This window comes from Penicillium chermesinum (assembly GCF_028974085.1).
Source record: "Penicillium chermesinum strain IBT 19713 chromosome Unknown utg000003l:1.0-5111272.0:1.0-5115320.0, whole genome shotgun sequence".
NCBI classification, from domain to species: Eukaryota; Fungi; Ascomycota; class Eurotiomycetes; order Eurotiales; family Aspergillaceae; genus Penicillium; species Penicillium chermesinum.
Window position 1 is genome coordinate 4,964,730 of NW_026695313.1, and position 15,130 is coordinate 4,979,859.

Consider the following 15,130-nt stretch of genomic DNA (forward strand, 5'->3'; position numbering starts at 1 on the left):
ACAAACCTCTGCAAGCCCAATCACCAGTCTCCGGTCGCATCGAAGGCTCAACCGCGAAGCCAAAAATCGATAGACTCTGGACTGGTGCCGATCACGGAAGTGTGCCTGCGCCGTTGCATCACTGGCCTACAATCTGCGCCGATTCAGTGGGGCTCAACTAAAGCGCATCGATCGATCGTTTATTCTCGCTGTGTACCCTGGGATATTCGCCTCATGATGAATTGAGCCTTTCTTTGTCGACGGCTTGCGATGTTTTCTCCAGTCTTGATCGAACTGTTGGCTTGACTGATCAGTTGATGGATCACTCCTTGGCCCGTCCCATTTGCAGAACTTGTTAGAACTATTAAAGACGAGACAGCGATTTCTTCAGCTTACAATGTTTCTAGCTATTCGATCACAAAAAATCAACTATGCCTCACACAGAACTGCATCTTAGATCAGCCAGCCGCGATACGGAGTCGCTCCATTCATTTACATCGACTCTGCCGGACGAGTATCACGATCGGGTGTCTGAGCCCGGAAGGACATCAAGGTGAGCTATCAGAACCGAATGCTCGAAAATGATCCCGGCTGACGTATGTTGAAAACCAAGGAATGATCAATTCCTGAGACGGTTTTCCCCAGCCACCAAGCCGCGCAGGCAAGAATCTCGACGCGATTGAAGAGGAAGCAGATCATCCCACACCGAGAGAATCGCTCAAAAACATGCATCACAATGTAACCACAAACCAATTGCCTCTGCTCCAACAACTGAACCCATACGAGGGGGCAGAGGAGTTCAATCCAGTGAACGAGGATGGCGCATCATACGATCTAATTGCACCGTTCGAGGAAGGTCATGAAGCACCTCTACACAAGCTCGAGCGTTTATCCGACTTGATGTTTGGACGAGAGCACATGCTCGCCATCCTCAACAACCCTCGGTACCTAGCTCAATTTCGAGAATTCTTGCTCGAAGAACGACCGCGCTCAGTAGCAACGCTCACCTACTACCTCAACGCTGTCAAGGCTCTCAAGGCGCTCGAATTCGCCAATGCGCTTGTACGTTTATCGGTCAACGTGCCTCCTCCAGCTGTCCAAGCAGTACAAAGGGAAAATGCAGCGGTTGGAAACACAACGAACAAAATCCTGGAGCAAAGAGCTGAAGATGGACTCAACGCATTGACAGCCGAAGAGCTTCCGGCCTTCATAACGTCGCGCTGCATCACCATCACAAGCAAGATCGTGCAAGAGCGCGTTCGTGGAACACTACCAATGAAGTTTCGCGAAACCTCCAATGCGCTGGCAGAAGTGTTCTGTTTAACCGATCCGTCGCGGCCGGATAATCCAATTATTTTTGCATCTGAAGGTTTGTGATGGTACTTGAGTCAGCCTTTCGCCTAAGCTGACATGAATAGAATTCCACCGCACAACCCAATACGGCATGGACTACGTCCTTGGTCGTAATTGTCGGTTTCTTCAAGGACCCAAGACGAGCTCGAACAGCGTTCGCCGTATCAGACAAGCCATCCATGAATGCCGGCATCACTCAGAGATTTTCCTAAACTAGTATGTATTGAATGCTAAAAACTTTACCTGTACAGCCCTCACACCCTTAGTCGTCGTGACGGATCACCATTCATGAACCTCCTTCAGTGTTCACCTCTATGCGACAGTCAAGGAAAGGTCAAATATTTCATTGGTGCTCAGATCGACGTATCAGGCCTGGCTCTTGATGGAGCACAGATGGAATCCCTTATCGAATTGCAGTCGCGATATCATGATCCGGGAGTTGAGAGTGTGGCGCAATTACGGCAGTCGAAACAAAAAGACGAATTCGAAGAGCTCTGTGAGCGTTTCAGTCCTCGTGAACTGGAAACGGTGCAAGATCATGGCGGTGATCTCTTCCAGCCTATCAGCAATAGGGCAACAAACTTCTCTCGCAGAGCATGGCTACAGCGCGAAACTTCTGTAGACAGCGAAGCAGAAGCTATCCGGCTGCAAGATATGAAAATGCCCTTAGGGCGAGGGCGACTTCTCGGCGTCTATGAAAATGTTTGTTTCTTCGAATATCTTCTCACCCTTGGCTTTTCCGTATATGCTGATACGTTCCAGTACCTTCTTGTCCGCCCCTACCCATCACTCCGTGTTCTATTTACATCGCCCTCTCTTCAGATCCCCGGGATGCTGCAGTCCTCATTCCTCTCTAGGATAGGTAGCTCATCTGCGGTCAAGGATGAGCTCTTACAGGCCATGATGCACGGTCGTAGTGTCACTGCGCGAGTGAGATGGGTTACCCGCTTCAATAGCGAGGGTCGCAACCGCTGGGTCCATTGCACGCCATTGAATGCTAACAATGGGCAGGTAGGAGTATGGATGATTGTGATTGTGGACGATGATGAGGGGCAAATCGTCGGCTGGAGAAATTAGGTGCCAAAGAACGCTATTTAGAATAAGCTTCATACATAAAGTGTTCCTATCGTTCATGCATACTGTGATTTGAGCCAAACATGAAGCTCGTTCTAGTACTATTGTGCTACTAATACTAGTGGCCAAAGTAGCAAATTGACTTCAAGTTCCCCAGCAATGCCGAGGTAGGTTTTATATCCCCCATCCATCGACTCTTACTAAAACTCCTGGCCCTCACTATTTGGAACCAGTAATTGGGCCAACCTACATAGTACGATCCTTTCTGGTTACGCCAAATGAGCCCCAAGTGCGACGACGAATAATTAGTATGCAAGTGTCGCCACTAGAAGCCAAGGATGAGCAACCTAGAATGGAACGCACAGAGTTATCAATGAAAATCAAATGTATTTATTCAACAAGCTGTAGATTTCTTCTATATTCATTATATGTTTCCAAACTTTCTGCTCATAAATCATTATGTTCAATCTAGGCCCCATCCTCTTACGCGACGGAAAACAAATGGCCTGTCATTGCGAAGACCGAATGCTCCCCAGTCGTCAGTAAGCTTATTATAACTCCAGAAACCTCGCCACACAAGCTTCGTGTTCTTCGAGGGGTTCGCGCGTGTTTTGGCGGAGCTTGGGGACCGCAATGCAAGATGCATGTGGTATACGTATTTGGGGTCAACTCCCTCCGTCTCTATGACTAGGTCTCGCAAATCAGGATATTCCTCGGTTTCGTTGGAGTTTTGCTGCTGATTCGGGCCTGATTCCGCTCTTTCGTCCTCGGGGCGCTTTCTGGGAAAGGGTGGGGTAAGATGCCAGCGGCCACGGAAGCCATACTTCAGCGCATTCATTGCAACTGGGGGCACAGCATCGGTTGCACCGGAGATAGAGTGACCAGGGTCTTCTACGCGACGTTGTAGCTGTTTGTGGGATGCTGCCCGGGCAGCCATCATGTTCTCTGTGCTGATGTGTGGGACCACGTCCATAGGCTCGGTGGTTGTAAGTAAAGACACCAGTGATCCGTCAGGATAGAACCTCAAATAGCGATAGTACGTCACGATATGGATTGGGCTGCTCCAATTCAGGTTGTGGAAGCCAGACTGTGCACCCGGACGCGAATAATTGACCGTGCTAATGTAGATGCCGGTGAAACGTATACGAGGATACGACTCGAACACCTGGCTCCAGGAAGAGAATGGCATGGGAACCTCCAGAGGCACACCATATGGGAAAGGAGTATATCTTTCTTGAAGAGTGTGGATTGGGTGCCCGTGAAGGTCGCAAGCGAACTCATAGTGCATACTTCCGAAGCCAAACTTGGAGCCCTGACAAACTTCCTTCCATATCTGCTGCTCATGCGCAAAATGGTACGCAAGATTCTTGCATACGAGTGCCGTTCGACCAAAGTTTGCCGGATCGCGCAGTGCAACATGCCGCAATATCTCAGAAATCACCTCGGAGGGGACCTTGGAAATCGGGCAAGGGGGCGGTGGCGTATCTTCGACCAGCGGTTCGGCCTGGGGTATGGGCAGGTGGGCAAATGAAGCTAGAAGTTCTGGAGTGGGAAGCATCTCTCCTGCTTTGTCGGCCGGCGCCGTCGCATGTGTGGTCTCTGAATTCACAGATGCAGCAGGCTGGGCGGTCTTCTTCCATACATGAGCGAAGTGCTTATCCCGATAAGTCTTATCGACACTAGCATCCAGCTGGACCATGAGCGTTAGTCTAGTAATACAAATCATATTTAGACGAGCCTAAGCTTACCCGATAAGCCTTCCGGTAGTGCGTCAGACTATCCCCGAGGCTACCGGCGGCCTCCTTCTCGACAGCCCGCTCAAAGTGCTCCAAGGCTGATTTTGGTTCCTGCACGGTCCGTCTAGTGAATCCATCATCTTCGTGTTCTGCCTCTGGTTGGATACTCAGCTCCCCGACTTGATGCGCCAGGTCTTCTGGGTCGAAGGAGACCGGGGGTGGCCCCTCATCTTCAAGGTCCTCGCGGTGTGATGCTTCGTGCTGGGAAGGCGGCACACGCCCCGAGGGGACAGCTTCTGTGGTCGGAGGGGTAGGTCTAGGCTTCGATCGACGGGCAACCTCCTCGCGCCACTCGCGGCGGAACGATTCGAGCTCTGCGTTGTCTGCCATGGTGAATGGGGATAGGATGAGCTGTCCGGTGTCGGAGACCGATCAAGATTGATAACCCCACTGAGGGGTCCCACTGGGGGCGAAAGACGCAGGGGGGGAGTAGATGAGAAAACTATAAGATAACCCCAGACGCCATTAGATCTCCAGAGTCAGTAGATCCGAGTCAATTTGCGGTGTTGTGGTGGTAAGAAAGATCCAAATCCAGCGTCCCGGCTGCTTATCTCCGCCGTCCGCCACCACCCGAAACCCCGAAAATTATCAAGATTTCCCGGTGACGCAGCTCTCTCGTCCACACCTCTTGTCCATCCCCCATTCCCTTCCAGCCTCTTTCTTTCTCTATTCTTTGGTCGAATGCCCACCGACCGAGCCTTATCTGAAACCTCAACCACTCCATTCGCTACAGAGAGCGAATTTATCAGCGACTCGGACTCCTCCTTGGAGGCGTCATGGAAATCCAACCTTGAGGACTCTACACTGATGGCGGCTCCAGCAGCATCGGGCCATGTCCCGGCTGTTGACGCCGACCCCACGGCCGAGAACATAACAGTCGGACAGCGCATGATATCAGCGACCGCGGGGAATATCTTCACCGGCCTACTTGGTGAGTCAAGTTGACAGCCGGGTCCTCCAAAATGAAGCTGCATACTGACCCCCGATCCTAGTTACACCTCTTGATGTTGTGCGCGTTCGTTTACAGTCACAGAATCAATTCACCAACCTATCCCCATATGTCTCCCATACAACAGGAAGCCTGAAGAATCTACCGAAGAACCTTGGAATCACCGCCTGCTGCCGAGAGGTATTTTGGGTCGGAGACAATGCGCAAATGTGTATGGTAGGGTCGCAGGCTACTATGGTCTCAAGCCAGGCGCATCCGGCCCTGGATTGCGCCGTGGAAGAAACCCAGCGACGGACCTTCACCTCGACGCTGGATGGACTGCGGAAGATTGCCCGGAATGAAGGTTTCCTCACGCTGTGGCGAGGGCTCAGTGCGACTCTTATGATGGGCATCCCAGCAAACATTATCTACTTCGCCGGATATGACTGGCTACGGACGGATGACCGCAGCCCAATCAGCGCTTTTGTCTCCGACACATACGCTCCGTTTGTAGCAGGCGCCGTCGCCCGGACAGCTGCGGCCTCCGCAACCAGTCCCGTCGAGATGTTCCGCACGCGCCTCCAGGCCACCCCAGGCACCGGCGCGGGCCATTTCAAGAACACTTTGAGCGACCTCCACCAGATGACTCAAGTAAGGGGCTATGCTTCACTCTGGCGCGGTTTGTCCCTGACTATGTGGCGCGATGTTCCCTTCTCCGGTCTATACTGGTGGGGATATGAAAAGGTCAAGGAAGGTCTGGAGTCAGCGCGTCGAAACGCGCCGCATAATCCTGCTTCCGACCGAGTCACCCCTTCCACAGCCACTGCTTTCCTTGACAGCTTCGTTGCTGGTGCCACTTCAGGGTCAGTCGCGGCTCTAGTCACTACACCTTTCGATGTTGGAAAGACCCGACAGCAGGTCTACCGGCATATGGATGAAATCATCCCTTCCTCCTCCTCAAATCAAGCTCCCCGCCTTCCAAAGACCGTTGTCCCGGAGCAGCTGTCTCTTCCGAAGTTCCTCATGCATATTTATCGAGAAGAAGGAGCAGCTGGACTCTTCCGAGGCTGGTCAGCACGCTGCCTCAAAGTCGCACCGGCGTGTGCGATCATGATCTCGACATATGAGCTTGGAAAGCGCATGGCACGAGAGGTCAACGAGCGGCGACATACCGATAATTCGTGATGACTTCTTGTCCTCCTGTACTATTAATGCATCCTATGTCTTTTTGATGGTCGCCTTGTTCCTCCTCCCCTCTATTCTTGTCTTACGTTGCGTGGTTCCTTGGATATTCGAATTTCCTGATCTTGCATGAGCCTAATCATAGAGAGTGCATCGGTGTTTCTGTTTTGAGTCCGTTTTTGGGTACATCTGGACTGGGTCTCTAGAACCAAAAGCAACCTCACTGTACATAATACAAAACTCCCCGACGAATCTCTTCTTTCACATAAGTGCGATTTTAAGACATTACCTTTTTTTTGTGTCCCGAGTGGCTTTGACTCCTGATCGGCAGGCGAACCCGGTTTGGGGGCCACCCGGCACGCGCCCTGTGCAGATGATCGTTTCTGAGGCTAAAAAGCCCCCCAAATCCCCCCCAAATTTAATATGGCCCCCATGCCCGCGCGCTCTCCGCGCTGCGCGTCATTTTCCAGCTCATTATTCACTGGTGCGGAGAGCCTCAACCATGTCTACGCGACCGACAACAGCACCGTCACGTTCGGCGTGGTTCGAGCGTATAGAAGCGGCGCCGAAGACAGATGTGGAGTATGTGCAAAGACCACCTTTTTTGACCTACAGATAGAGCGTCTAACGGAGCTCCAGTATTGTTGCAATCCCGCCTATTGGCGCCCATCACGAGAAGATATGGATGCAGCGTAAAGAAGAGCCATCATGGCTTCGGGTTGAAGTCTTGAAGTTTATGCCCCAGGCACGTGTGCTGCTGTACAACCATGGCCCGGTGCACGACCATGATAATCTTGAAACCCTAGGTGCGCGGCTCTTGAAAACACTTCTCAATGAGCGCAAGAACGAGAGTAGTCGGCGGCCTCTCTTCTTCGTCTGTCATAGTACAGGCGGCCTCGTGGCGAAGTCTTGTTTGGTTCAGGCGTCGCGGGCCGACCCGAACGAGGCCGTCTACACCAGCTGCTATGGCATCGCGTTTCTTGCAACGCCCCATCAGGGTTCCAGTTACTTGTCGGCGGAAGAGTATGGACCGAGTATCACTCAGCTATTTCATCTTGAACAGGAGATTCCTTGTTCTTTGAGAGACCAGCTTCGTCCGCGGCAGGATAAGCTGCGGTATTTAACAAATCAGTTCAAAGCTATCTCGTCCGATATGAGGGTCTGGTCTTTTCTGGAGACCGTTGACTCGGTCTTGACGGTGACAGACCCCGAGTTTGGGTCCCTAATCGAGTTCCATGCTCCTATAACTTCGATCAAATCCGGGCTTCTGGATATCGAGCACGAGAACGAAGTCCCGATGGCCACAGATCATGTGGGAACAGCAAGTTTCCAGGGGCAAGAATCCTTTCGGAATAATTTCTTGCAAGATCTCACGGCTTCTGCGCTGAAAGCTGTCGAGTTGTCGGAGCGTACGGACACGTATCTGAATGTTGACCAGGAGGTGATAATCCAAATCAATGGTTTTTTCGAGGATACGGCCCTAGGTGTCAGCGACGAGAGCCCTTTGAAATTATGGTCCACCCGAGTAACCCTGGATAAGTATCTTGGTAGCGGACCTAAAGCATGTCTCAAAGAACGTCTGAAGCGCGTACAACCGGGGGGGGGCTTGATGATTCCTCCGTAAGCAGCTTTGATAGTCGACATTCATTTCCTATCGTCATTTCGGGGCCTGACCAGCATCAACATCACGATTTCGATTACGAGAAGGATCCCAGGCTATCCAGGCCTTCCTTGCGGGAGAACCCCAACTTCACAGTGAATGGTCCACACTCGCCACAAATCCATGTCACTGAAGCTGCTAGGGACGACTATTTTGCTCGACCATCAAGCGAGAGCCCTCCACCACCTGTGGAAAGGAGACGCAAGAAGTCCATTGCGAAGGTCTTGGGACTGGCATCGCGTTCGCATAAACGTAACGCTTCCGATACCGGCTCAGAGGGTAGTTCACGTCCTCCATCGTAAGCCTTCTCTTGACGCCGGCGCACATTCCATTATTAACCTCTGACTAGGGATAGTCTATCTCCTCCGAGACTCTCTGGCTTCTTGTCAATTCCAGCCTCTACGAGAGATCGAATTAACCAATTTGCCGAGGCGCCCGATGTTCCTCGACCAGCGCCTCGGTTTGATCATCCAGAGCCTGGGACAGAGAAATTACTGTGGATCCATGTTCCCTACACCCATACTGCATGGGTTTCACAGGTTCTTCGGCGAGCATGCTATGATCGCCACGATACAGACTTGTCAGTATGGTTGTTCTTCTTGGGTTGTATAGCGCTAACAGGGTCGTTAAGCATGGCCAAGTTTATCAACCAGGAACATTGGTACGGGAATCTCATTCGAGCTCGACATTTGGAACCGCATGCTCGCTATGTTCGCCCGCAGTGTATTCACTCCCGTCAGCTGGATATTTCGCAAGGGACACATGAGGTAATGCCAGAGGATCCTCGCATGGCTCTTTATGTGAGTATATTCTCAATGATCTCGATCACACCCGTTAGCTAACTTTGCTGTCTTAGGTTCCATATGTACGTCTATGAAAAGTTGTTCCCGTACTCACCACTAATACTATGTCTAGTTACATTGGGATACATACCGCAATGTCATTCAGCGACGCAAAGTCGTCGAAGATCGACTTCGGCAAGGCCGATCTAGACCGGTGCCCAACCGGATCGCCAAGTCCAGCCTTGAAGCTCAACTCATCTGGGAGTATCTAGGTAGCGAGCCTCCTATTCATTTCAGACGTACGCTGGACCAATTTGGTTATCCCAACTTGCGATCAACTGTTGCGCGTGACGATGACCAGATGCTCTGGAAGCGGACCCGCAGACCAGCTCGGCTAGACGACCAATTGCGAGAGTACCTGGAAGCCGCCAACGATGATCCAGACGGAGAAGAAGAGCCCACTGAGTTCATGGATGGCAATGTTCTCATGGTGGACCAGCTCTGGCTATGGATTGTGGACCAGAAGACCGTTGTGACCTTCTTCCCCAACCAAGAGGCCACTACGTCCGAAGGTAAACTGTTTGAGCAGTCAAATCTGTTTAGTAGTGTCTATAATGAGCTGAATGGTGACTTGGCTCGCCGCTTTGAAACAGCGGGTGATCTTGCGGCGCTCATCATGTTGCATGCGGTTTCGGTTCTTCTCGACAAGACTCTTCACCATGATCTGCAGGTTCTCCGGATCTTCGAAGAATCTATCAGTATCCTAGTATGTGCAGCGACGAATACTCCTTTGTCCCCGTACTAACTCTCCAGACTGAATATGTGACCAAGTCATTCAAGCGTTTCCGCAATCGCGGATTCGCCAATAGTCCAACCGATGTCGACAGGACCCTCGACGGGAAATTAATGACCGCAGCTCAGCGCGAGCAGCGTGAACGGCACGTCGCAAGAATGAACCGTGATGACCTGTCTGTCATGCTGGAATTGCGAGACATTGAGGATGAAATATCAACCATTATGAAGCTTCTTGAGCAACAGGACGCTGTCCTCAAAAGTATGATGAAGCACTTCGTTGAACAGGGCTTCGGGAAGGTATTCCTGGATTCGGCCCAGCTCAGGATTGATGAATATCGTAATCAGCTCAGTGATATGAAAGAGAACAGCCACGTCGCCCAGAAGGCCGTGAGTAAAACTGGTGTGCGCTTATGTGATTCGGCTGACAAAAGCTCCAGGTGGAAACTCTTCTTGATCTGAAGCAAAAACAAGCAAATGTTGACGAGGCCAAGATGGCCAGATGGGAAGCAGAGGAGACACAAAACCAAGGTCGATCTTTGATGGTGTTCACCATTTTCACTGTTATGTGAGTGAGCTCAGCGCAGGACAGAAATCTGTTCAAGCAGAGTAGCTAAACATGCCAGATTCTTGCCACTGTCATTTTTCACATCCCTCTTTGGAATTAACGCTCGAGAGTGGAGCGGGGAGCCCACAAACCCAACTTTGGGCACTATGTTTGAGATTGCCGGTAAGTTCTCTGATGACGAGTCTAAAAAGAAGCAGCCGTTCTTACTGACTCTGTCTGAGCTCCGTCCTCATTTGCAATCATTGCGGTTGCTCTCCTACTTGCCTTCAGCGAGACATTGCGTGAAGGAGTGCTCAAATCACAAAAGATTGGGTCTGGTCTCCTGAAAGAATTTTGCCTTGATCCAATTGGACGCAGTTTGAAGCTGAAATCCGTCAAGGATCGGATTCCGTCGTCGGTGGTCCCTGAGGACTCGAAAATGCGTGAGCGGTTCGACAGGTATTTGGGATACCAGAGTCATCGTGAGAGATTTGAGGAGGATTTCTGGAAGCGGCGAGATTGGAAACAAAGCCCTGCCATGGATATCGGACATCATAAACAACTTGGTCCCAAGCTAGACAGTGAGGAATTGCTGGTGAAATTGCAGAAGAGCGAATACGTTGTTTAAACAGCTTGGAGGTGACGTTTATTCCAGTGATTTCCAGTTATCTTGGATAGTGAACCTGGATGGGGCTTTATCAATGGGATTGAAGGACGGCTGGTGATACCTACTAGGTACAGCAGCGTTCAATCGGCATTTGCACTGCATCTACGATTAGTACTGCCAGTGATCGAAAGTGACTTGCAAATACAGTAGATTTAACTTATATCGCACAGCCTCTGTACGAATCTGGCTTGTCTCAACTCCTTCCTATTAAGGGCAACTTCAAAGGCTTCAGGAGCTCGGTAAAGAAAATTTGGTATCTGTGAGAGCGACAATAAAGAAGCATGAATGTATCAACATACATAGGATCCAGGCCCCGTGAAATACACGATAATATAACGGTTCTCTGGCATACACCCCGGGGTAACAGAAAATAAATTGTCTGGTAGTGACAGTAGGACAAAAAAGTTCGGGATAATATGCATGTACTTTATCCCTTACGCAGGTCAATTTATTATCTCCAATGTCTCTGTCATTGGTGATTTTGAAGAGGGCGATGACAGCTTCATGGCCGAAGTCTTCAATATGGTCTCCATCATTTGATTTGGTTGCAGCGGTTTGGAGACGTAGTCATCCATGCCAGCCTCGAGGCACTTCTCACGATCGCCCAGCATAGCATGTGCGGTAAGTGCAACGATCGGAGTACGAGGTAAGCTTTGCATCTTCTCAATCTGACGGATCCTCCCTGTTGCCTTAAAGCCGCCCATCACGGGCATTTGAACGTCCATGAGGATGACGTCGTATTGGCCATTCTCGAACTCTTTCAGAGCTTGTTGGCCGTTGCCCACTACAGTGACGATGTGCTTGGCTTTTTCGAGGATGCGAACCGCTACTTTCACATTGACTTCGTTATCTTCGGCGAGTAAAATAGACAGCGGACGCGTATCGCCGGAGTGAGCAAACTCGGTGCGATTTCCGAGGGCAATAAGGACTCCATTCCACAGATCGATGGGGCGGCATGGAATGGCAACATAAGAGGTGATACCAAGAGCAGTGGTAGTTTTCAGCGCTATCGATATGCGGCGCGCAGTAATGACCATAGGTATGGCTGAGAAGTTTTCACAGGCACGCAGAGCAACTGCCGTGTCTATACTCGAAACTAGTATCGCGCCCAACTTCATGTCCTTTTGCGCTTTGAACTGGCCTGTAAGAATCTGCTTGGCGGGAATTGTGATCGACTGCAGTCCAAGTTCATGCAACATCTGTAAGGTAAATCTCTCTGTCTCGGGGTCATCGCTAATCACCAAGAATCGGCGTCCACGATGGGGCATGACCTGTTCAAAAAGAGCTGCCGGCGGTTCGCCGATCTTTAGTTTGCAGGTAAAGGCAAATGTACTGCCCTTTCCTGGGTTAGACTTGACCCATATGTCTCCGCCCATCAAGGAGACAAGTCGTTTGGAAATGGCGAGTCCTAGGCCGGTCCCTCCGAAGCGGCGGGTCATGGACCCATCTGCTTGTTGGAACTTGTCGAATATGAGGCTTAATTTACTCTCTTCAATCCCAATTCCTGAGTCGGTAACCGAGAATTCAAATGTTGCATCAGTTGGGCAAGATTTGTCCTCGATGTGCTTGATGGAGACGCGGATCTCTCCATGATCTGTGAATTTGATCGCATTTCCGATCAAGTTCATCATGACTTGGCGAATTCGATAGGCATCGCCCATAAGGTAGTCGGGTACATTCCCATCAACAGTGTATATCAAACTTAGGGCCTTCTCCGCAGCTTGGATGTCGAAAGCTTTCAATACGTTGAATACAGTACTGCTCAGACTGAAAGCGGTCTTCTCAATGATCATATGGTTGGCTTCAATCTTGGAAATGTCGAGTATGTCATCAATAATTGTTAGAAGACTGAATGCTAGGCTGTGAACCATGCTTAATGTGTCGCGAATAGATGCTGGAAGGTCGTCGGTATCCAATGCAAGACTGGTGAGGCCAATGATACCATTCATTGGGGTTCGGATCTCATGACTAGAACTTTTGTTAGCGTAGTCATTAACATTTCATATGTGTATGAATTTACCTTGTATTGGCGAGGAACTCGGACTTGCTGCGGTTCGCCAACTCTGCGGCCTCTCGGGCCGCCGTATTGCGTTGGATACTTTCTCGCAGACTGGAGATCATCTTATTGATCTTCTGTTTGAGATCGTCCATTTCACCAGATGCCGAGACAGTAATCAGGGAAGTAAAGTCACCGCTCATCGCCGCTTCTGTCATCTCCCCGAAGGCCCTCACTTGGGATGTCAGGTTGTCTGCCATAGTGTTGACATCTTCACTGATTGAGCGCCAAATGCCGAGGAAGCCTTCTACATGCGCCTGGCCGCCGAGCTGTCCTCGAACACCTACATCTCTTGCCACACTTTTCACACCTGTCGCAAACTGCTTAAGTCCATCGACCATGCTATTAATGGTCTCTTTGAGCGTCAAGATCTCGCCTTGCGCATGGACTTCGATCTTCGTACTCAAGTCGCCACGAGCAATCGCTTGTGTCACGTTTGAAATCTGACGAACTTGCATGGTCAAGTTCTGGGCCATGGTATTCACGTTGTCCGTCAGATTTCGCCATTGTCCTTCGACATTTTCGACCTGCGCCTGTCCGCCCAGGGTACCATTGGTGCCCACTTCGCGAGCGACTCGGTTCACTTCGGAGGCGAATTGATTCAGACGGTCGACCATAGCATTGATCGTGAGTTTGAGATCCAATATCTCTCCCTTGACGTCCGCGGTCACTTTCAGCCCGAGATCACCGCGCGCCACAGCGGTCGTAACGTTGGCAATCTCGCGGACTTGTTGCGTCAGGTTGGATGCCATCAAGTTCACGTTCTCAGTCAAGTTCTTCCATGTGCCTTCCACGCCATGGACAACCGCTTGACCACCAAGGGTACCATCAGAACCCACCTCCCGGGCAACACGGCTCACTTCATTGGCAAACTCGCGGAGTTGGTCAACCATGGAGTTGATGATGGTCTTCAACACTAGAATCTCTCCCTTGCAGTCGGCTTGCACTTTGCGAGTCAAATCACCCTTCGCCACCGCAGTCGTCACAGTCGTAATATCCCGGACTTGGGTTGTCAGGTTATTGGCCATCGCGTTGACATTTACCGTCAACTCGGCCCAGATTCCCTGAATGCCCTCGATCTGCGCCTGGCCCCCCCAGCACCCCGTCCGTACCGACCTCCCGAGCTACCTTGGAGACTTCCTGGCTAAAGACCTGAAGCTGGTCCATCATCGTATTGATCGTCAACTTGAAGGTCGCAATATCGGGAGACATCTCCAGCGGATGCATCCGCGCGCGCTGCGAAAGATCTCCATGGGCAACCTGGGTAATCAGTTCCCCGATCTCCCGCAACTCCTTCTGAAACGCCTCGTTGATATGCGTATGTTTCCGCAGCTCCTTGCGCAGCTGCGAGCACTCGCGGTCAATCTCCGCAATCGATGAATGGGACTCGCGGCATTGAATCAGCTCCTCCACAATCTGAGCCAGGAACTCTCTGGGGATCGACACGTCTTTGCTCTGCGAATGTTGCAGGGCAGCGCGGGCCTGGAACAGGTCGACATCGGCAGCGCGGCCCATTTCGATCTCCATGGCTGAGAGTGTGGTGGCCAGCCGAGCCTGCTGCTGAGAAGCCGATTTCACAGCCGGTTCGATATGGAGGAAAGTGGGTCGGTAGTTTCTGGAGGTTTGGGGTTTCGACTACTGAGAGAACAGCAGAGCCGAGCAAAAAAGTGCGTCTACATTACCTAGGAAGGCAGAATCGTGGGCGTTTCCCCAGGGTTCTATTGAAGATGGTAAGTTCTTCAAGAGGAAAACAAGGTTTTAGAGGGGGACACGGGTGGGTGGCACGAGAAGAAAAGCCCGGACGGTGGGTCTAGCCTGATCTCGACAGCCCAAATTTACCTCCCGTCAAAACGTCCTAATAGCCGACCCAGGCGACCAACCAAAAGCGCCAACGGATGTGTCAAATTGTGAGCAGTCAGCCGAGTGGGCCGAATCAGGAATGCCGAGCAGCAACCGGATTTCTACCCCGGGCTATTATTGCCTTGAGTCGACTGCCGAGGCAGCGGGGAATGTTCAGGGAATGTGGAGTGTTTGGTGGCTCTCGAGGCTGTCGAGGCTGTCGAGGTTGTTGCTTCCGTGGCTTGCTGGCTTGCTGGAGAATTGGAGGCTTGAAACCTTATGACCTTCGTCTTTGTTTCACGAAAGAAACCAGCGTTGGCTGGATTTACACGTGCTGATCGACGGTGGATCCTTGGTCCACTTTGTAGTCGATCAGGTCACCATGCCGAATGCTTAATCCTCTTTGCAGCTATTTCCGCTCTACGCTTCCAAAGCCCCATTGGCATCAACTTGAATGCATTAGAACCACATAAAT

The 15,130-nt window shown here is 51.1% G+C and overlaps 5 protein-coding genes across 5 annotated transcripts; 3 read left to right on the forward strand and 2 right to left on the reverse strand.

Annotated features, from left to right (window-relative positions):
- Positions 1-560: 560 nt before the first annotated feature.
- Positions 561-2,409, forward strand: N7468_004849 (uncharacterized protein; the record flags this gene model as incomplete). Its single annotated transcript, XM_058474146.1, has 4 exons — positions 561-575; positions 625-1,348; positions 1,398-1,548; positions 1,599-2,409. The coding sequence occupies 4 exons, from the start codon at positions 561-563 to the stop codon at positions 2,407-2,409; spliced, it is 1,701 nt and encodes a 566-aa protein (XP_058333149.1).
- Positions 2,410-2,869: 460 nt separating this feature from the next.
- N7468_004850 (putative F-box protein (Pof7)) lies at positions 2,870-4,532 on the reverse strand (the record flags this gene model as incomplete). The annotated part of the gene is made up of 2 exons (XM_058474147.1): positions 2,870-4,096; positions 4,155-4,532. The coding sequence occupies 2 exons, from the start codon at positions 4,530-4,532 to the stop codon at positions 2,870-2,872; spliced, it is 1,605 nt and encodes a 534-aa protein (XP_058333150.1).
- Positions 4,533-4,883: 351 nt separating this feature from the next.
- N7468_004851 (putative mitochondrial carrier protein) lies at positions 4,884-6,315 on the forward strand (the record flags this gene model as incomplete). The annotated part of the gene is made up of 2 exons (XM_058474148.1): positions 4,884-5,133; positions 5,195-6,315. The coding sequence occupies 2 exons, from the start codon at positions 4,884-4,886 to the stop codon at positions 6,313-6,315; spliced, it is 1,371 nt and encodes a 456-aa protein (XP_058333151.1).
- Positions 6,316-6,814: 499 nt separating this feature from the next.
- N7468_004852 (uncharacterized protein) lies at positions 6,815-10,721 on the forward strand (the record flags this gene model as incomplete). The annotated part of the gene is made up of 11 exons (XM_058474149.1): positions 6,815-6,894; positions 6,952-7,900; positions 7,990-8,270; positions 8,322-8,552; positions 8,604-8,772; positions 8,829-8,837; positions 8,888-9,520; positions 9,568-9,936; positions 9,987-10,114; positions 10,173-10,276; positions 10,336-10,721. 11 exons carry the CDS (start codon positions 6,815-6,817, stop codon positions 10,719-10,721), a joined length of 3,339 nt encoding a protein of 1,112 aa, XP_058333152.1.
- Positions 10,722-11,203: 482 nt separating this feature from the next.
- N7468_004853 (CheY-like superfamily) lies at positions 11,204-14,331 on the reverse strand (the record flags this gene model as incomplete). Its single annotated transcript, XM_058474150.1, has 3 exons — positions 11,204-12,728; positions 12,781-13,895; positions 13,945-14,331. The coding sequence occupies 3 exons, from the start codon at positions 14,329-14,331 to the stop codon at positions 11,204-11,206; spliced, it is 3,027 nt and encodes a 1,008-aa protein (XP_058333153.1).
- Positions 14,332-15,130: the final 799 nt, after the last annotated feature.